At 41.1% G+C, this 21,959-nt stretch overlaps 1 protein-coding gene across 4 annotated transcripts in view; it reads right to left on the bottom strand.

The window, feature by feature from the left end:
- The window catches only part of Tubgcp5 (tubulin gamma complex associated protein 5), a 36,463-nt gene extending 14,749 nt beyond the window's left edge, over positions 1-21,714 (bottom strand). The window contains exons 1-14 of one of the 4 annotated variants that reach the window (XM_036190787.1): positions 21,541-21,714; positions 20,009-20,062; positions 19,811-19,919; positions 16,581-16,725; positions 15,633-15,712; positions 14,706-14,841; positions 11,282-11,399; positions 10,684-10,773; positions 9,774-9,867; positions 9,046-9,292; positions 7,316-7,518; positions 4,959-5,074; positions 3,923-4,191; positions 165-363 (exon numbers count right to left, since the gene is read on the bottom strand). In XM_036190787.1, coding sequence (XP_036046680.1) covers positions 165-363; positions 3,923-4,191; positions 4,959-5,074; positions 7,316-7,518; positions 9,046-9,292; positions 9,774-9,867; positions 10,684-10,773; positions 11,282-11,399; positions 14,706-14,841; positions 15,633-15,712; positions 16,581-16,725; positions 19,811-19,919; positions 20,009-20,062; positions 21,541-21,686 — 2,006 coding nt within the window. In that variant the 5' untranslated portion in view covers positions 21,687-21,714. The remainder of the gene's footprint in view (positions 1-164; positions 364-3,922; positions 4,192-4,958; positions 5,075-7,315; positions 7,519-9,045; positions 9,293-9,773; positions 9,868-10,683; positions 10,774-11,281; positions 11,400-14,705; positions 14,842-15,632; positions 15,713-16,580; positions 16,726-19,810; positions 19,920-20,008; positions 20,063-21,540) is intronic. The other 3 variants (XM_036190795.1, XM_036190801.1, XM_036190810.1) reach the window with 3 other exon arrangements.
- Positions 21,715-21,959: the final 245 nt, after the last annotated feature.

Below are 21,959 nucleotides of genomic sequence, written 5' to 3'. Positions count from 1 at the left end.
CTGACAGGTGAACACACATCTTCTTGTCCATCTGTTAGAAAGGACAGGCTTTTGTGTTTAAGGAGGGAAAGACCTACCTGGCAGAAACAATTACAAAGTATTACTTACTTTGTATTCCTCAAAGTATATCTCAGTCACTGAAAATATGGCATATATGCTATCACCTTGCAAAGTTGATGGCCAGCAGTGGGTCATGAATATCATCTAGCTCAAGATGCCTTTCAGCAATGGACTGCATCTTTATTAAGTTCTCTTTGGTTGCCTGATGTTCGGTAAGAATGTGTGGAGTCGAATCTTCTCCATGTTGAAGACGCAACTGTATAGATTCCAGAAAGAGGGTATATAAGCTTTTTCTCTCTGCATCTGAAATACAAATACACAGGATGAATTCTGTTCTCAAAAGCAGTCTCAGTATGTTTCCCAGGCTGGAGAGATGGATAAGCAGTTAAGTGCTCCCTCTGCTCTTCCAGAGGTCCTGAGTCTGGTTCCCAGTACCCATACCAGAAAGCTCATACTGCCTGTTACCTTCAGCTGCAGAGGACCTGACGCCCTCTCTGTCCTCCATCATCAGCCTTACATGTGGCATATACTCAGACAGACATAAAACTAGGGGTGAAGATGGAGAGATGACCCAGCAGCTAAGAAAGCATACTGCTCCTGCAGAGGACCCTAGTTTGGTTCCCAGCACCTACTTCAAGTGGCTCACAGCTGCCTGTAACTCTAGCTTTAAGAATCCAATGCCTTCTTCTGGCTTCTATCAGTAGACACATACATACTGACATATAAAATACAGATCCACACACAAATAAAAGTGAATGTTAAAAACCACTTTTTATTCTCAGTTAAAGTGCGGCATTTCTGATGACCTACCATGCCAAAGAAGCTAATTTTACTCTGAACGGGGTAATGCCTGAGGAAGAGTTAAACTTCAGCTACTGCCTTATTGTTCACAGGGGACTTACTGCAGTCACTCCACAGAAGTCACCCCCAGCACTGCCCAGCAAAGCTCACTATAGTTTATCAGTTAAAAAGGAATCGCCACAAAGCAAAAACTAAGGTAGATACGGTAAAATAATTAATAGAGCATGAAGGTAGTTTAAAACCCAAACAATGTGGACCCCCCCCCCCCACTCAAGTCTTTTCAGTCAGCTTACAAAGCTTTAATTTACTTAAATTGTATTCCCAGTTACAAAGATTTCTTAAAATGTCTGAGCATTGCCTGAATAACTGAATTACCAAGTTTAAACTTGCCAGGGTCCATCCAAAAGCAGGGCAGTGAACCACCCTGAATATGCTAGAGGCACTGGATCCTGTCAGATCCTGGCTCTATCCTACACCAAAAGAGAAAAAAAAGGAAAGAAAAGAAGCAGAGGGACCATGGACAGTTCACTGCATGAACCACAGCCAGTGTGCACCAGAAGACAAGGACAAGGCCATTAAGAAGATTGGGGCGCAGGAGAGATGGCTCATTGGTTAAGAGTACTTGTTGTTCTTACAGAGGACCCAGGTTCAATTCCTAACACCCTCACAGCACCTTACAATTTCAGGGAACCGGACACTCATTTCTGACCTCTGGGGCACCAGGCATGTACAGAGTACACAGACATATAAGCAAGCAGAGCACTTACACACATAAAATAAAGGACACAGTAGAGGCCACTGCCACCAGGATCAGTTCCAAAGCGAAAGTGACTTTGACTCTCATGTACTTTCCAAGCTCCATGTCAAGCTAGATTTTGGTGTGGGCTGTGCCACCCATAGCTAGGTGGTCAGGAAACTGTCTCATGAAACCCTGAAGGACTGAAACACTCCAACCAAGATTCAGACCTGCTGGTGCTGCCCCATGACCTCCACCCAAAGCCCATGGAAAGAGCTGGTGTCATAGGACAGAAGAACAGGACAAATAAAATCAAATGGAAATTATATTTAAAGGAATACAGAGGGCAGGTGTGCACGCCTTTAATCCCAGCACTCAGGAGGCAGAAGCATGTGAATCTCTGTGAGTTCGAGGCCAGCCTGGTCTACAAAGTGAGTTCCAGGATAGGCTCTAAAAGCTACACAGAGAAATCCTGTCTTGAAAAACAAAACAAAACAAAACAAAAAGAATAAAAAGAAATAGCAGAGAATTAGTTTTTCTATCAAGAACAGTATAATTTCATTCAATTATGGTGACACCAATGACTACCATTGCTCTTGGTTACTCAACTAGATGGCAAGACCCTATTGCGGAAGACACCACATACTTTGCAAGTAGACATAGTGAAACCAATCTCAAACTGACAGGAAGATTTTTCTCCCCACTGGCTAGCTTTTATGGTAGTAAAAGGTGCTGCACAGGTTTCTGGGGAAGAAAAGCTATCATCAGTCTTATCTATTGCTGGACCCTAAATGTTTGCAAAGCCAGTCTGCCAGGAAACACATGCACAGTGGTGCAACAGTGGCATAAAGTTTATGTGGTTAACCAACTGCTTTTGGCTTGGATTTGAGGCTTGCTCCACAGGAAGTAACTCATGTTGGTACTGTAAACTGGTCACAGACCCAGGGCTCACTCAGTTGGTTATAGGCCCAATGGGGGAACCTACTGTTTGTTTTGCTAAATAGTCATGTTGTCAAATTGCCTTCTAAATAGTTTTGTTATAGTCATATGCCTTGGTTAGGGTGTCTATTGCTGTGTTAAATACCATGAGTTAACTTGGGAGCAAAAGGGTTTATTTAGCTTACAGTTGTAGTCCATCATGAAGGGAACTCAAGGCAGGACCTGAAGCAGAAGCTGTGGAGGGATGCTGCTTACTGGTTTATTCCCCATGGCTTCCTCAGTCTGCTTTCTTCCAAAACTCAGGACCATCTGCTCAGGGTTGGCTTACCCACAGTAGGCTGTGCTTCCCCACATCAATCATTAATAATAATAATAATGTTAAAAGTCCCACGGACTTGTCTACCGGCAATCATATGAATGCATTTTTCTCAATTTAGAGCCCCTCTTCTCAAATGCCTCTAGCTTTTTGTGTTAAGATGACAAAAAATAACCACACCACCATAGATCTATCTTGCTCTCAACCTTGCTTAAATAAGCTTCTTTTCCCTGTAGTTGGAATACTTTCCTATTCAAAGTGATGAGAGTAAGTCACGAGTACTCAGCTCCTGATGGGAATCTGCATCAATCTCACCTCCCTGCTCCATGCTCAGAGAACATCCAGGAAGAGGGGGTGGAGAGAACGTAAGAGCTAGAGGATGTGGATGATGTGAAATGCTGCCTTATGGACAGGGTATAGCCACTGTACCTATCAACTCACAGGAGCAGTGGTTACCTGCACAAAACCAAGCCAGATAAATGGAGGGAGAGGCTCCTGAGGCCACACTCCAAGTCAATGAGCTATTGTAGGCCAATGGCTACTGAGGGAGGTAGCTTCTTGGGGGTGTGGCCAGTGTTAGGACACCCATACCCATGTGCAGAGATAATCAAATTTAGTGGGTTATAAAAACGTAACACTAACAGGACATAGAGCTGGGAGGTAGATGTGTTGGGGGAAGCCTAGGAAGAGTTGGGCAGGGAAGAGTCAGAGGTGAATATGATTAAAATATATTGTGCAAATGTATGAAATTTTAAAAGAAAAAATATTATTTAAAGAACCAGGGTGATGTCTGACTGTGATAGTGAACACCTTTAATCCCACCACTTGGGAAGCAGAGGCAAGAGGATCTTTGAGTTCAAGGCCAGCCTGGTCTGTAGAGTGAGTCCTAGGACAGCAAGGGCTATGAAGAGAGACCCTGTCTCAAAAAACCAAACCAACCAACCAAGACCATGGCGATAATTTCCACAGACATAAACAGCTTCGGTCACTACTTTGTGTTTGGGAATGACAACAGTGAATGAAACAGTTAAACCAGGCCAGAGAAGACATTCACAGAAAGGACAGGCTACCTCTGGCTGCCGCCTGACATGCAGAGCCCTCTGCACAGTTCAGGTTCTTCAGCAGCTGCATTGACTTGCCGGCCATTATGATCTGCTTCAGGACAGGCTTGAGGAAGGACACCATGGTGTGCTGTCTGCTGGAGGGACCCTGGTCACTGCCGGCACTGGCACTGGCACTGTCACTCATTCTGTCCTCGTTCTCAGTCTTCTCCGACACGCTGTACAATGTGTAGGTTGCATACCAGAAGTCTCTGTGATTTACCGGAACATTTTTGTTCCTATGGAGAGTCGAAGACTTTTAAGGCTAATTTATGTTCCTTTAACACCACAGCATACTTTGTCTTAGTCTAGGTAGTCTAGTAGTAACATCAGCTGTTAGTAAAATGATCTTCAGACAAAATAGACTAGTATTCATCTAACCTCATTAAGTTTAATGTACAAAAATAAATACTCTCAATTTAATTAAAATTTAAGTGAAATACTTTTCTGAATTGGAATTAAACAGAGTATGACTATTTAGTTCCCTTTAGAAATATTACAAGTGATTTTTCATTATAGCTTATGAGTTCAGAAATTGACTAAAGGGAAATTGTTATAAATGGATTAAGATTTTTCTTTGTTTACTTTATTAAGTATGTTAAGACAATATGTAGCTTATTTTAAGAGATAAATGTCTCAAAGAAATAAGTGCCTTAAAACCCTATACTATTGCCATATGTTATTGATAACTTATAGTGGAAACAGTTTGTAACATGATGTCATTTAAGTTCATCTCACAGGAAGCAGTATACATTTAAAAACCATTCAAAAATATCAATTGCTATGAAAAGATGTGAACTGCCATAAAACTAAAAAATGCTTTCCATTGGTTGGGACCTGACACCTTTATAAAGATGCAGAACATGCCAGTGCTATGGTAGCAGTACCCCCCATCACCAACCTATCCTTTCAGTTCCGTGTGAAACTTAACGAAGTATTCTGTTTTGATGTGGTATCAAATAAATGCCAGCACCTAGCCTCCCCTGGCCTCAGTGCAAAGTCTCACCTCTGAATGATGAACTCCCTCGCACCATCCCACAGGTGCCCATGCACAATCCATTCATCTACGGTCTGGAGGTAGGGCCGCACTGTTTCCACCCAGAGAGAGAACAGGAGGGAGACCTAAGGGTGAGACCTGGCCTGGTTAGTCTTCAGAGCTCCTCGTACTAGGCTAAGACCAAACATTTCAAAATGACTTTAAAGTGACTGTATTGCTAAACTTTTTGAAACAAAGAAGTTGAAATTCTCAAAAGATACACTTTAAGATTCTTATTAAAAAGTCCATCTAAGTATGGGATAAATATAAAGTTCCTCTTTCAGAGGAGAACCCTCTTATTTATTTATTTATTTATTTATTTATTTATTTGTCAACTATAAACAAGCTAGGGTCATCTGGGAAGTGGGAACCTCAACTGAGGAAATCTTCCATCAGACAGACCTGTAGGCAAGTCTGTGGGGCAGTTTCTTGATCTTGATTGATATGGAACAGCCCAGCCCACTGACAGCAGTACCATTCTTAGGCAGGTGGCCCTGTGTTGTATAAAAAAACAAGCTGAGCAAGCCATGAGAAGCAAACCAGTAAGCAGCATTCCTCCAAGCCTCCTACGTCTGTGCTGCTCCTGTCTTGAGTTTCTGCCCTGGCTTCCTTGGATAATGCACCATATATAACATGGATGTATAAGCCAAATACACTCTTTCCTTCCCAAGTGGCCTTTGTCATGGTGTTTATCACAGCAAGAGAAAGCAATTTTCGACAGAAACTGGAACCTGAGAGTAGGCTATTTGTATGGGATACCTGACTATGCTGTTTGGGGAAACTGTGAAAGGACTTTGGAACTTTGGAATGAAAAAGCCATTGAGTACTTAGAGTGTAATGCTATGTGTACGAGCTTGGCAGACAAGAATGTAAGAGAAGCCCGAAGGTGGTGGTGCACACCTTTAATCCCAGCATGTGGGAGGCAGAGGTAGGTGGATGGTTGTGAGTTCGAGGCCAGCCTAGTCTACAGTGTGAGTTCCAGGACACCCACAGCTACATAGAGAAACCCTGTCTCGAAACAAACAAACAAACAAACAATGCTGTGAGAAATGCAGATGATGATTTGGCTTCTGAAGATTCAGTGGGAAGTCAGAGAGTCCCTCTAAGACTCTACTGAGAACATTCACATGATGTATGCAAATTAAGAATCTGTGGTTTCTGGTCAGCTGGTGCTCAAGAATCAGCTATAATTAATAGGAGACCAGCATCTTTGAGGCAAACTCTTCAGGGAGCATTTCCTCAGAGTGAGAACACAGAAGCTGTGGTCCAGAGGGGGCCAAGGTGGCATTGAATGGTGACAGTTGAACTTGGCAATGTGTAAGAGTCTCTCATGTGTACTGGTTTTTTGTTTTTGTTTTTGTTTTTTCCCAAGACAAGGTTTCTCTGTGTATCTTTGGCTGTCCTGGAACTCGCTCTGTAGACCAGGCTGGCCTCAAACTCACAGAGATCCACCTGCCTCTTCCTCCCGAGTGCTGGGATTACAGGCGTGCGCCGCCGCCACCACCGCCCGGCTGTACTGGTTTTTGAAGCACAGAGAGATCATGGAGAGTGGCTGAGGACTGCACCACAGGAAGCAAGGAGAGGCCACGGCTGATGTGTCAGACTGCAGGACTGACAGGGCTATGGAGGGAGCCTGAGGCTCCACACTTTTATTTTTTTGAGACAGGGTTTCTGTAACAGCTCTGGCTGTCCTAGAACTCACTTCGTAGACCAGGCTGGCCAAAGGTGTGTGGCACCACACCCAGCTTCTAGGTTTTGACAGGGTCTGGGTATGCAGCCCAGTATCACCTCAAATTCACAATCCTCTTGCTCAGCCTCCTGACTGCACCACCACCTTAGCCATTTTAATAAGTAAGTTCAATGGCATTAAATACATTTACACTGAAAACCCCCCACCAGCCCCTGTAAGTTTCTCACATTATGTGACTACTTTAGACACTTTGTGTCATAGACTTATGACCTCTTTCTTGTCTTTTTTTAGAAAGAGTCTCGCTGTAATTTGCTATGTAGACCAGGCTGGCCTTCAACTTAAAGATCTGCCTCCTGAGTGCTGGGATTAAAGGTGTACACCACCATTCCTGGCTGTTTTATGTAAAAAGGTTTATTATAAATATCTATATAAGCCAAGCAGGTATTTTCACTTCTTGCTTCATCCTTCTGCTTCTTTTGGTAATTAAAACTAATACGACTGCCATGAATTTGGAAGCTAACTGTGAAACTTGAACCGACTGGCATACCATGACTGAAACCTCATTTAACAAGGAATTGTGACAGGCTATCCACCACCTTTTTATCGTTACTTTAGATAAGGCAAAAATGCAACGTACAGTTTGTTCAGAGGCTTCTCCAACATTGTCGTATTCCAGAATGGCCTTGTACAGGGTGTTAAGCAGGTGAGATGCCCGGACGACATTCCGAGTGCCAGGTGGGACCTCTGCTACCCCAGTACTGAACACTCTGTGCAGGACCTTGAGCTGAGCCAGTCGCGGGGCCAACTTGTTCACCACCACCGCAAGTGTTACCGTGGTATCTGTTAAGTACCAATACATCAAACTGATCAGCAAGGAAGAGCCAACATAAGACTCACGCTAATAATGCTACTTCTTGACATGTGGAATGGCACAGCCAGATGGCGGGTGGTGGGTTTTAATATCAATCTTAATATTACATCTTTAATAGTCTATCTTCCTTAAAGAAGGAACTCCCATAAGCCAAGGAGAAAAAGATAATTCAGACAAAAATAATGTATAAGGGAACCGACAGATTTCAGAAAGGGAAAGACAATGGCTTTGATGTAACAGAAAGGCAATCCACTTCACTTAAAAGAGCACAAACTAAAGCTACACAGTGTAAAGCAAACTCCCCTACCACAAGCCACCAGTTCCATGAGGGCAGAAGCTGAAAAGGGGTGGCTCAGCCAAGTTCTCCAGTCAACCATATTCCTGAATGGTGGTGGCACAACTCCTTACCCTGAACATCGAAGTGGTTGTACAGTAGTTATACATGTGGCAAAACAGCCCATCCAAAGACACTATGCCTCCCAAACGGCTGGGCCTGCAGCTTGGCTAATGTGCTGCTGTGACTTGTCAGTTTCCTAGCTGACTCTATACTATAAATATGGGAAATTCCACCACTGAGAGAAACAAGGGAACACAGGAGCTCTTTGTGCAACTCTGTCCCTAGCTTAAAATATATATATATTAATAAAATAGAAAATTAAAGGTGGAAAAACAAAAACCACATACCAGTTGACCACTTTATACCTCTCATATTGGCAAAGAACAAAAGTTTAGTAACATATTACAAGATCCTGATGACAAAGCATAAATTTATCTATATTTAATTGTAGAGAAATACAGAACAATCTAGCAAAAGTCACACATGTCATCATATATACTCTCTGGCCTATGAATTCCAGGCTGTATGCGTGTAATAACTGCAATGTGCAGCAGCAATCATTGCAGTAATCCTAGAACAGCAGAGTGGCAATAATCAAATGTCCACCGTTGAGAACCGGGCTATGGCATCTAACAACAGTTTTTGTCAAGGAAATGAAGGAGCTCTCACATGCGTACATAATACCCTCTAAAGGAGGTACAAGAAGCTGTCTGTCGTGGGAGGGATCTGGAGCAAGAAAGTGTTCACTGGAGACAAATGGCTTAAAAACATAAATTTAAGGGAGCTTCAAAAGTTATTTAACATTTTTGTTACACTTATTTGTGTGTGTGTGTGCATGTTGGGTTTGGGTGATGGTAGGGGTAGTGGGTAGACGTGTGTGTGCCACAGGGTACATGTGGAGGTAGAGCATAGCGTGCAGGAACTGGTTTTCTCCTCTAACATGCAGGTCCTACAGATTGGACCCAGGCTGTAAAGCTTGGTGGCAAACACACTTATCTGCTAAGCTATCTCCCAAGCCCGAAAAAAATCACTTTTAAAATGGATATATTCATAAGAATTACTTATTTACAATATAATTTTAAACATTTTGTCAAAAATGAATAACTTTAATACTATTCAAAATAACTTAGGTAGCTTATGAGTTAAAAAAATTACCTACCACTACTGATGATGCACTTCTCAATCTCTGTAAGTTCCTCTTTGAAGTTAATGAAATACTTGTAGAGGGCCCACATGAAAGCCTGGTAGGTTCTAAAGGGGGCTTCAGGCGGCTTCTTAGGCATGGAACCATTTCCAGGCGATAGGCTTTCAGAGCTGTGCCCCATGACTTCATCAATGAACTCCTGGAGCCGAAACACAACCTGGCCATATGCTGCTATTTGTTCAAGCACAGATCGTAAACAGCTCTACAAGAGAAGTCAAGTATAATTATTTATAGTTTGTCTTCCACAAATGTTCAAATTAATTTCTCCTTCATTGTAAAAGACTGTTTCTATGACTGTTTTAAACTGGTAAATGACAAAGTAATATAATATAATGATGAGTTTTAGTTCATATTCAAAAGATACAGCAAACATCAATTATGGCTCATACCTTTTAAAAATACACATAAAGTATTGGAAAAAAAATCATTATATTATAAAGCTTTCTCAGTATAAAAAAAGAAAAATAGGGAGAGAATAAAATGAAACTTAAATGTCACAAATAATACTTAAGAACTGGCTAAGCTTTGTAATGATGCTCAACTTAATTTTGCTTTTTAGAGTTTTTACTATATTCAATAAATCTGATATGATACAATGTTCTAAAGTTATATCACCAACATTTAAAAGACTACTGTTTAATTTTAAATTTAATTTTTAAGTGACAATAAACACAAATACTTACTTGTGTCAAATGAGTTACAATAATATTGTTTCTCACAGTGACCTTCCCATCTATCAACTGAAATATAAACAGCTTTTTTACCCCTGAAAGTAACCTGAAATGAAATTTAAAAAAGGTCAATATATTTGAAGTTTACTAAAACAGTCATTAAAATATGACTGAGAAATTTATTTTCAAAACCCAGGACTGGGGAACAAAATAGGCTGATGATAAGAAAATGGGAAGATTATCAAACTTCATAGGATTAAGTTAAGACTCAAGATATTTCAGCATCATTCTAGAAGTTCAACAGCTAGCTGGGCAGTGGTAGTGTACACCTTTAATCTCAGCACTCAGGAGGTGGAGGCAGGAGGATCTCTGTGAGTTCAAGACCAGACTGGTCTACAGAGTTCCACAACACAGAGAAACCCTGTCTCAACAACAAAAAAAACAATAAAGTTCAACAGACAGACAGACAGACAGACACACCCACACACCCACACCCTGCTACAATCCTGAGGATACAAAGAGACCATTGCATATCTATAACTGTCAGAATGTTGATAGAATATTATTACCACAGTTCAAGGCAGGAACACCTGGGTCCAGGGGCTCATCATAGGCTGCATTAGACTTGCAATGTTGGGGTACTAGCACAGACAACCCTCACAGACACATTTCAAATGAAAGCAGTCAGCAGCAAGTTTTGTTTTGAATTCATATATTCAGAAATGATGGTCTAAATTATTTAGACCCAAATTATTTAGAATGGGAAAGAATATATCAAAATCACACAATCTTCACAGCAGACTTTATCTTTAAGGCCTGTTTCTAGCCTGCAAGTGGAAATTCTTGGTTATGTTTCTTAAAAATTAAACAGTATTATTTTACTTCTCAATAATAAAAAATCTCCCAGGCTAATGCATCTTACCATAGGGTTTCTCGAATAACCTGTGTCTCAGTAACCACCACCCTGTCATCTGGAACATACAGTGGATCACTGCTGTATAGGTGCTGGTCCCTATTTAAGAGCAATCACCAAAAGTAACATTAATGAATATATGTAATTTTATACTCAGCAATCAACAAATAAACACAGTAAATGTCTTACATGCACTCCATATTAATTTTCTACATTCCTTGAAATCTTTTTAGTGAAGTATGTTCAGAGCAATTGCAATTGTTTATCAATCAAGCAAACACTTAAAACTATGTAATGCTTTTTTAAAAATTAGTGTTTTTATAGTAAGTGCACTAAAATGGAGATTAGATGCAAGCTAGTATACACCAATCCACTTACACTGAAAATAAAAACAGTACTGTTAGTAATCTCATGGTACTTAATATTAATTAGAAATTGCTCTAGGGAGCTAGGACTTAGCTGAAGAACAGTGCTGTCCAGCACGATGTATGTGCATGCTTGTTTACAATTGTTTAAAACTATCAAGTTTACAATTCAAGGCTGAACTTGATTTAAATCACAAATCAAAGCCAATGCATCATTATATTAAATGAAAAGTTTAGCTTACCAGACAGCAGCTAAATTGGAGTGCAAATGCACACTGTGTGGGATCCGGCAGCGCCTGGTTGTCCAGTACTGATGGACTACATGCTGTTCCAGCCAACTCCGGCTATCTGGCTCATCTGCTAGAAAAAGTGGAATACGTATCATTTTCATAGTGTACTAGGTCCTTTCATCTCCTTATGACTGAAAGTATCTCCCTGGGGATGAAGGCCTGTCTATGAGGGCCCTCCCCTGGCTACTGCCTGGCCTGTAAATGACCTAGACTTAGTCAAGTTGTTACAAAGAAGATACAAAGATTAAGAATTAGAAGGAGGGGAAGAAACTGTGAATGTCTGCAGATCAATACTTATCACTTATATTTAAAAAAAAAAAATCAACAGACTATGGAATTTAAGATGAAGATTCACCAAGAATGCCCAATATAGACAAACTGCAGAAATCAGTGTTCTCCTATCCTGACCTGAACAGAGCAAAATCAACTGCTCAAGATTCAGGACAATAAAAACTGTAGCACACACAGAAATCACTTGAAAATTTAAAAAAGAACATTACCAGTAAGCAACCCCCCCCCCCCCCACACACACACACAAGTTCAGAAGACTGGGATATACCTCAGTGGCAGAGCATTTACCTAGCAATCACAAGGCTCTCTGTTTACTTCCAAACAAATAATAATTAAATTGTCTAAAGTCTAATATAATTAGAAAAAAATGGAGGCACTGTCAGCCTTCTCAAGTTAAACAGACAAATTTAAGCTAAAATCCTAATCAAAAATCCAGTTGATTTCTTTGTCACACTGCTTCTAGATGTCCATGAAGAGTACAGGTTCACAAAGAGCTAAGGCAATTTGGAAAAGCAGCAAAGGATGGGATATGTACTCTATGTATTAAGACAGAATACCACAAAGCCACTAAAACAGTCTATCCCTGGGTAGATGAACACTAAAATAACAGACAGAAGATCTGTAATAAAGTACAAAGGAAAACCTGATGTACAATCAAGATAAAACCACCAAGCAAAGATGCTGCTGGGAATACTGTCTCATGAGATGGTAGAAAAATAGACTGGATCCATTAATCTCACATCATATAGACCTTGGAGACATCTAATGATCCAAATGTGATCCTTTCCAGAGTCTAGGCAGGTGAGTGTAGTCCTCACCTCATTGAGGAAACCTCTTTGCAATAGAGGGAAACCACTACAGAAAACCACAGCCAACCAAAGGGCAGATTTGTGGAGTCCAATCCCAAATGATGTATCTACAAGACTCCTGCACCTAAGGCTCAGAGATCATTGCAGAAAAGGCAACAGGAAGACTGTAGAGAAACATGGGGTTTGCTTTGAGATTGTGTCTCTTAGGAGCGTCAGAAAATGTACTCATAAAGTGTCACCAACGTGGCTGCCTAAACATGACCTGAACAAGGACAACACCAACAAACATGCTAATGTGGATTTGAGAAAGCTCATGAGGTCTCAACTGCACATGTAAAAGTATAAGCAATTAAGGAATGATGAGAGCTGGGGAAGGTGGTCTTCCCCAGGAAGAACATACCAATTGCCCATCAATACTAAATGGTCAGCCCTGAAAACATATGTACAAGTAACATTACACGGACTGAGTAGGTTATATTTATATACGTAACAACAAAAGCCACAAATCTGAAAGACAGCAAAAGGAGGGGGAAATTGAGAGGGTTTGGAGAGAGGAAAGGGAAGGGGGAAATGATGTGATTATATTATAATCTCAAAAAAACAAAGAAAATAAAAAACCCTATTCAAATGCAACAATAATAAAACAGACATAAAAATACAGGGAAAAGCTAGTTTTAAGTAAAAATCTCAAGACCAAACACTGACCACCTGAAAACAATTTTTTAATGTTTTAAATTTTTATTTATGGGTGTGTATGTCTGTGTATATATATATGAATGTGTATGTGCATGTGTGTGTGTGTGTGTGTGATACCCAAAGAAGCTAGAAGAGGGTACTGGATCGCGTGGAGCTAGATTACAGGTGGCTGTGAGCAGCTCACTGGGTGCTTAGAACTCAGGTCCTCTGGAAGAGCTGCAAGCTCTTTTAAATGCTCAGCCACTTCTTCAGTGGCTCAAGTTCACAGTTTGATTGAAAAAATAAAGAAAGAACAGGTTCCTTTTTCTCTGATTCAGAAGAGTAAAAGCTTTTTGCAAAATGTCTAAAGCCTAAGAACTGACATCAACAAAGAACTGTGGGAGAGGGCAATAGGTAGGAAACTCCAATGAAGCTGGGCATGATGGCACTCTTCTATAATCCAGCACTCAGGAGGCAGAGGCAGGAGGATGGCTCCCATTACCAAGAGACCCTGTCTAGAAACAACCCAAACTCCAGGAGAACAAGTAAACGATGGCAATTACCAAGAAATACACAGAAAAGTCAACAAGTACACGAGTCCCTGAACAACCAGTGGTCAGATTAGTGGCAGTGCAGACAATTCCTAGTCAGAAGAGTAGACCTGATCCAATACTTTACACTTGAGTAACAGTTTAAGAACAGAGGAAGAGATGTTCCCATACCAATTTGGGCAGGTCTTAGGAGAGAGCGTTCTAAGGAAAGATAAGGAACAATTTACACATATTTCTAGTTATGTAATTTAACACACCAACCAACATGTTTCAAAGTGCAGATACAATGACACACATATAGATAGCAAATATATTGGAACAAGTGTTTATAACTCACTGACCGGAAAGAGGAAATAAAACTGGGAGTCAGAAATAAAAGTAGATAAAATATGTACAACAGGATGACTTTATCTATAATCTTCCAGAGTTTCCTAAAATTTCTACCAATTCATAGTTGCTCCCTGATGAAAAGACAAGCATTCAAGTAAAACAAACAAACAAACAAGTCTCCATAGCTTTCTCCTTTCACTAAACCGAGAAAGGCTAACCCTTTATAACAACAACAAAGAAAACATTTAGGACCAAGCTATTAGAACTTCTTTTGAAAAACTACATTTTAGTGCTAGAGAGATGGCTCAGTGGTTGAGAGCACTGGCTTCTCTTGCAGAGGACCCAAGTATGATCCCCAGTACTCATATGGTGGCTCCTAACTGAATGTAGCTCCAGTTCTAGAGCACCCGATGCCCTCTTCTGACCTCTGTGGGTACCAGGCATGCACATGGTATAAACAGCAACATAGAACACTCCCCATGTAAAATAATTATAAAAATATTAGAAAAAACCCTACATTCTAAGTTTTATAGTGCTGCTTTTCTTATCTGAAGTGATATAAGGGATAAAAGCTGTAGTTACTTCTTAGGCACGCACTTACAGTTTAAGATTTGGTAAGAATGTCAGAGCTTACCAATATCCTCATCAATGCCATCCATCTTAAACCTGTCATCTGAGACCCCTTATGAGAAAACACCAGCACTCAGCCATGTATACTACCTTCCCAGCCGACTGGAGGCCCCCCTGTTCTGCTGTGGTCTTGTTCTTCTAGCGGGGTCCTGTCTACCTGTATCCCAGAGTCCTCTCTGCTTAAGGGCTGCTGTGCATCTTCATCATCACTGTCTTCAGACCAGTTCTGATTTAAGGAGAAAGAAGACCTTACTCTTGAGGCTGTAACAATTAGAGTGACTCAGGCTTAAAAACGAAGAACATTTCTATAGAGAAGCAAATGCCAAATGAAACTTTCTCTCTTAAAGTTTCCATAATGGGAATAGAATAATCTGAGGTGGATATGTGAATCCAATTTTCTGTGAATGGAAGTATTAAAAATCATTTCTGAATTCCAAAAGAATCCAACATGCATTATTTCTCTGGGACAGTAACCAAGAGAATAAGTTTTGTTTTTTAATTTCTTTGACTTGATTAGTCAGAGTACATTTATTGCACTGACCTATTTAAAAAAAGTTATTCTAGGGAGGGGTGTTATAACCTGAAAAATTTGCCTTTTTCTTCTGCTTAAAACACTACCACACAGTTCTATTATAGTATTATTAAAAAAGTAAATTGTATTGACATATATTGATTTGGCCCAGAATCTTAGTAAATCTTCCACAATTCACTTCTTTAAAATATTATTTTATTACATTTTATTTAGAGACAGCATGTATACGCATACACACGAGTGAGCATGCTTACCTGTGGCTCACACTGCAGGTCAGAGGACAACTTACAGGAGATGATTCTTTTCCTCTAACTCAGGTGTTTAGGTTTGGCAGTAAGCCCCGTTACCTGAGAAGCCAGACTCACTGGCTTAGTGAAGAGAATTCCTGTCTAAACAGCATGTTCTATGGCGGAAGGACACACTAAGACTATTGCTGCCATGTGGGCATGTACTTAGATTTGCAATGGCAAAATCAAGCCACTTACCGGTGTATCGATATTTGGACCAAGGCCAATTTCTTCACCTTCCATCAAGTATTTCCCCCAGTCAAAATCATCTTTCTTTTCTAAAATATAACAAAGGAACCTCATCAGCTTTATCATAAATATCTGGGAGAAAAACAAAAACAAAACAAAACAAAAATTCCAAACCTCATAAAAGTACAGGAAAAGAAATCCACATGATTTTAAGGAACTAAGTTAAAAACCATTGAGATACTTTGGCCTGGGAGGTAGTTGATGTTTGCCTAGCATGCAGGAAGCCACAGCCTGTTTTTTTTAAATACTGCATTAGCTAGGCATAGCAGCACACATCTGCAATCCTTGAATTTAAGGAAATTCAAGGTCATCCTGGCCTATATAGTGAGTTTGAAGCCAGCTTGGGGTGCATGAAACCTTGTCTTAAAAGAGAGAGAGAGAGAGAGAAAGAGAGAGAGAGAGAGACTTAATAAATCTGAATTCTAATGTATCTTTCATCATTTGAATTAATTCACCCTCAAAAATTCATTTTTTTCTTCATCTAATTAAAAGTCTAACTTACAAAGCCAGAGCTTACATTAAAAAAAAAAATTTATTTATCATGTACAGTGTTCTGCTTGTATGTATGTCTGCAGGCTAGAAGAGGGCGACAGATCTCATTATAGATGGTTGTGAGCCACCGTGTGGGTGCTGGGAATGGAATGACTCAGGACCTCTGGAAGAACAGCCAGTGAGTGCTCCTAACCTCTGAGCCATCTCTCCAGCCCACAGAGCTTACAATTTAAATGAAATTTTGCAAATTCATCCAAAGTAACAGAAATGTAATTTTCTTGACTTTACAACTTTTTGGTTTTTAAGATAAGGCTTCTCTGTGTAGCCCTGGCTGTGATTTTACAACTTTAATAAAAACCCGAGTAATTAATAAGTAATAAAATAAATTTTTATCTGATAACATACCCACTTCTTTATCTCTTGGTGTCTCCACATAGTTGCTGTTTGAAGGAGAATCAGACAGACACAGGAGGAGCGAGAGTATGGAGTAATGTGCATCTGTCTTTATAACAAGAAGTGAAGACTGGTTGGTGAGTGCTTCTGAAACAGACTGAGTCAAGAAAGAATCACACGAGTTGATTAGATACTCTTGCTGTCCTTGTTTGAGAAAACACAAGTGCTCATAAAATCAATTCTTATCTTTAAACATTCTCCATGGTTCAAATGTTTTACATATAAGAAATATAAGTCACATGAAGTCTGGTTCTGTATTTCTTCTCTTTTCAGTTCTCCACGACAGGGTTTCTCTGTGTAACAGCTCTGGCTGTCCTCGGGGTGGTGCATGTTAGTCTCTCTATGACCCAAATTTCTGCATCTTTCCTTGTTCATGCACAGATGACAAAATTGCAATGTTAGCCATGCAGGAAACAGCCAAGGAGACCCAAGTAGCTGAGGCTTTGAACATCCCCCCAAAGGCTTTGTTTGCATGAACAACCTGCAGCCAACTTCTAGTTAACAGTTCTTAGAATGTTTTGTCTGGTCAGTAACAGGCAAGTTCATGTTTAGAATCATACTGTCCTATTTTTCTATATGGTTTCTGTGAAGAATTAAGGGCTTTCCTTTAGGAATCTGGGAAGTTCAGTAAATGTAGCCAGTCACACAGGCACTAGGGGCCCGATGACCAGTGCCCTGCCAAAGAGTCTGGAGTCCTATGCTCAGGTCCACAGGTACGCAGTACTGGGTACCAGACACAGCATGCGGAAAAGACAGAGAGAGCAGGATGGCCCAGCAGGGAATGGTGCTGTACAGAGAAGGAAGTGATGCAGGTCAGGGGCTCGAACTTGCATAGGACACAGAACACCAGACAGGGAAAGTAAAGGCAACAGACATTCTGGTACTTTCCATAGTCACTGCTGATCCAGTCATAAGCCTGTCTTCAAAACTGTGACAGCAGCAATATATTCAGTGACAAACATGACAGGGATGCACTGACGATGAATGAAGACTGGGACTTGTGTGATGAAGCACTCAGACTACCCATGAAATGATAGTCACTTGGAAGTAGACACAAACTAATAATTATCACTAAGACAGGGAGACAATTCTACAATATTTGGAAATTGAGCAATGTAATTTTAAAAAACAGATGGGTAAAATTTGAAATTTAAACCAATAAAATGAGATGAACTATAACTCAACAAATTTGTGTGTTGTAACAAAATCAAGTGCTTAGATGAAAATTATACTACTAAATACTAACTTAAAATTAGAAAAATAAGCCGGGCAGTGGTGGGGCATATTTAATCCCAGGACTCTGGAGTCTGAGGCAGGCGGATCTCTGTGAGTTTGAGGCCAGCCTGGTCTACGATTTGAGTTCCAGGACAGTCAGAGCTACACAGTGAAACCCTGTCTTAAAAAACCAAGAGAAAAGAAAAATAAGAATGTCTCAAGGTCATTAACTTTCACAAAGAAAACTAATTAGAAAGGAAATTAAATCCAAAGAAACAGTTAGAACAGACAGAAATCAATAAAGAAAATTGCTCTTTGAAAAGATTAGCAATAAAGATAAATGTCTAACCATACTAATTACAAGAAAAAAAAAAGACACATAAGTTAGAAATGAAAGAAGAGTCTTGAGTACTGATCTCATAGATATTCCAAATAATAAAGGAGTATTATGTTCATAACTCAAAACATTATGTCCACAAAATTACTTACCACGATCAATTTCTTTAAAGACACAATATACCAAAATCACACATGGAGTGATCGATCTGGGTGTTTTTGTTTTGTTTTAGGCAGGGTTTGGTGTGTAGATGGCCTTGAACCTGCAACCCCCCTGTGCTCTCCTCCCGCGCACTAGCATAACAGGTGGAAGATCTAAAGCTAACGCTCACAAATGAGAGAAAGCATGTCATCTTCCCCGGGTTGGGTCTTGGTGAACTCACCCAGAATGACTGTTCCCAGTCCTAATTCCGTTTTTCTTAAGAGTTGAATAATATTCCATGGGATACATGCACTACATTTACCTCAGCCATTCATCAGCTGACAACTTCTAGGCTGTTTTCATTTCCTGGCTATTGGGAGAGCAACAGTGAACTCGGCTGAACAGGAACCTCCACAGTAGGATATAAATCCTTTGGGCAAAGGCCTAAGAGTGGTATACTAGATCATGCGGTAGTTTTTGAGGCAGAAAATGTTCTCTGGCCACAACAGCCAGCAGTACATATGAACTCACAGTGGGCTTTACAGTATCCACCAGCCCTGTGTAAGTGCCAATCAGACCAAATCTCAGTAAGGAGGGAGCCCAGCCAAAGAGCTACTGGCAGCTGGCAGCTTTGGGAGGGCGAGCTCGTTTTCCTTAAGAGTGCTGCCACTACTGGGTGGCCATGCTCCAGTGGAAGGCCACGAAGCCACGACGACATAGGCAGCACAAGTCAGACGCCATGGTTCAAAGAAAAAGGGACACAAAACTGGGTGGGTGGGGAAGGAGGGGTAAAATTGGGAGGGTTGGGGGTGGGGTGAACATGGTCAAAACTCGCCGTATGAAATCCTCAAAAGACCTAAACCACCACCAAAATAAACACCACCACCAATAGAGAGCAGACACACAATCTTGATTCTAGCAAACAAATGACGTAATCTCAATGTCACCACCCAAGAGTCACTTAACATTGTGGGAAGTACATCACTAGGAAGTCCTGTTCCTGTGTGAACCTTACAGACTACACTTACACACACAAACTTAAGGGTACAGCCGATCACACACGTGCCTAGTTTCTGCTCTATTCCCCTCCACCCTCTTTCCTGACTGTGCTCTGCAGCTGTTAATGGTAATAAACCTTAAGAATGAAAATACCAGACTTCTACATTCTAGGAGTTCTTGCAGCAAATCATTGCACCTCGGGTGGCCTTGGGGCCCCTGACATTTGGGATCTAGAAAACAGTTGCTATTTGAATGGTCTAAGGTAAACCAGACACTGCTATAATTTATGCCAACCGCTGATTTCCATAACCACAGTCAATTCCAAGTGAGACACAACAGCACACAACAGCACACTGCTTCTGTCATAGGAAACATGAGGCAACAGTTAACTAGTTCTCAAGGAGGTCCTGTTCCAGCCAGGGGAACGTTTATGAAGAGATAACAAGTGGATAATAATTACACTGTAGAGAGCTCACAACTGAAGGCTTACCTTTATTTTCTCTACGCCAGGAAATGGTGCATTGAGAAACTCCTTAGTTAATCTCTTCCAACTAGCCGCTTTGCTGAGATCAGAATGAATGGTGAATTTTTCATAAATCCTAAAATATTAAAAAAAAATGAACTGACAGCAAAAGATCTTGATGAAAACACAGTAATGAATATGTACAGATATAAAGAATCAACATACCCTTCTATTGTTTTTTCTATTTTGTGACTGTTGACATCCAAGAAACGATGAAATCTAGTGAAGATAAAATGCAGTTTTTAATGCCAATACTGTCATATGGCTAAATACGCTTGAGCCACAGCTCTCCATATCCCTGTACATACCTGATACTCCTTACAACCCTCCTGCAGCAACCACCGTCAATATAACATATTTTCCTAGGCTTTCTGATAGGTCCTTCATAGCTCAGAACTCACTATGAGGCTAAGGATGGCCTTCAACTCACAGCAATCCTCCTGCCTGCGCCACCCAACTGCGACAATTACAGGCATGCATCATAATGCCTGGCTTTTCTTTGTCTTTTTAATATAAGAGAGAAGCCCAGTGAAGTCTTAATATTCATCCTCTGAGTAATTTTGCTAAATGTACAACATGAAATACAAAAACAAGCAAACATATTCAAGTACAATTATTAAATTATTTAAAAAGCTTCAGTAAGGGTCTGGAGAGATGGCTCAGGTTAATAATAGCCCTTGCCATTCTTCCACAAGACCCGGGTTCCATTCGCAGAATCCACAACTGTCTATAACTCCAGTTCCAGGGGATCAGCTACCTTCTGGTCTCCTCGGGCACCAGGCACACACGGCACACACATGTACATAGAGCCAAATCACTCATACACATAAACAACAAGAAAACCTAAACTTTAGCGTGGGGCCAAAGACTGTGATTAACGTAATAGCAAATATTTGGAAATAACTTGGAGCAACAATGTGATGTAATACAATGTGAAAGGCACCGTGTCTCCTGGTGACAAAGTCATAGGTATGCTTCTGCTACCGTTGCTATACTATGCAACATCATATGTCTCTTCCAACTCTAAAACGATTATCACCTGCCTCCTGTCACTAGAAATATTACAAGAAAAATTAAAGGACACAATCACTTTTTGAGTTACATGACTTATTTGAATCACTGCTCTTTAAAAAAAAAAAAAAAAAGATTATAATTAGGAATTGCACTTGTCATTTTGGACACTTGGCATGCTTTCCACGAACCTCAGAGGTCTGTATCCTCACAAACTAGGTAGCTACTCTTGTCTGTGCAAACCACAAAGTTTGACCAATATATTCACTAGGCGTGCTATGTGTTGCTCAGTAGTAGAACCTGAGTTTGTTTTTATGCAAAAGGAGGACACAGAATCGGGGAAATCTGCAAGTGGCCTCAACAAGAAGAGGAGAGTTGGTGAGACTAAAATTTTAACAGGGTGTGATCAGTGTTTCGCTCTGAAAATTCATTTCCCCGGCAATTAAAACAAAACACTTTTGATGTGCCAAGTACTGCGTTAGGGACAGAACCGCTGGCGTGCGCCGCTGCTAAGATGAGGCCTACGCTTAAGGACTCACAACTCAGTTTTAACAGCGTGTTTCTTGCAAGGGCACTTGGGGGAAACCAAGGCACAGCAGCAGCGGGCGGTTTCCAGGAGGCCGCACCCCCGACCCGGACCCTCCCGCCCGGCGGGCCGGCTTTAGCTCGCAGCCGCGATCCCACACCTGAAGTTGGACCAGGCGAAGTTCAAGGCCAGTTGGAAGTTGGGATCCGCCTCGTCCTGCAGGCCAGTAACCCGCCGCACGAGCTCACACACATCGTGCTCCAGCTGTCTGTCCATCCGGCTCCCGGACGGCTTAGGCCGGGCCATAGCCACCCGCTGCCTATCAGGAGTCTCAGCCGAGTGGCGACTGTTCTCGCGAGAGTTCCGGCTCGCGCGGCACTGAGTATCCGAGAAGTGGAGACGGCTTCTGCGAGACTTCCTGCAGCCGCGGTGCTGTGCCTGGGGCTGGTGCCTACCGAGTAGGTGCAGGCCGACTTGCGGTGGTCTGGGCTGCTGGGTGCAGTTAGTCCCCGTGTGGTGAGCATAGGTGCTCTTTCCGCCTGCACGGTGGGAAATTAGAGCGTCCTCAGAGTTTTAGCC

This window comes from Onychomys torridus, chromosome 1 (genome assembly GCF_903995425.1).
Source record: "Onychomys torridus chromosome 1, mOncTor1.1, whole genome shotgun sequence".
Classification (NCBI taxonomy): domain Eukaryota; kingdom Metazoa; phylum Chordata; class Mammalia; order Rodentia; family Cricetidae; genus Onychomys; species Onychomys torridus.
The sequence above is the reverse complement of the archived record's forward strand: the minus strand, read 5'-3'. Positions and strand labels throughout refer to the sequence as shown.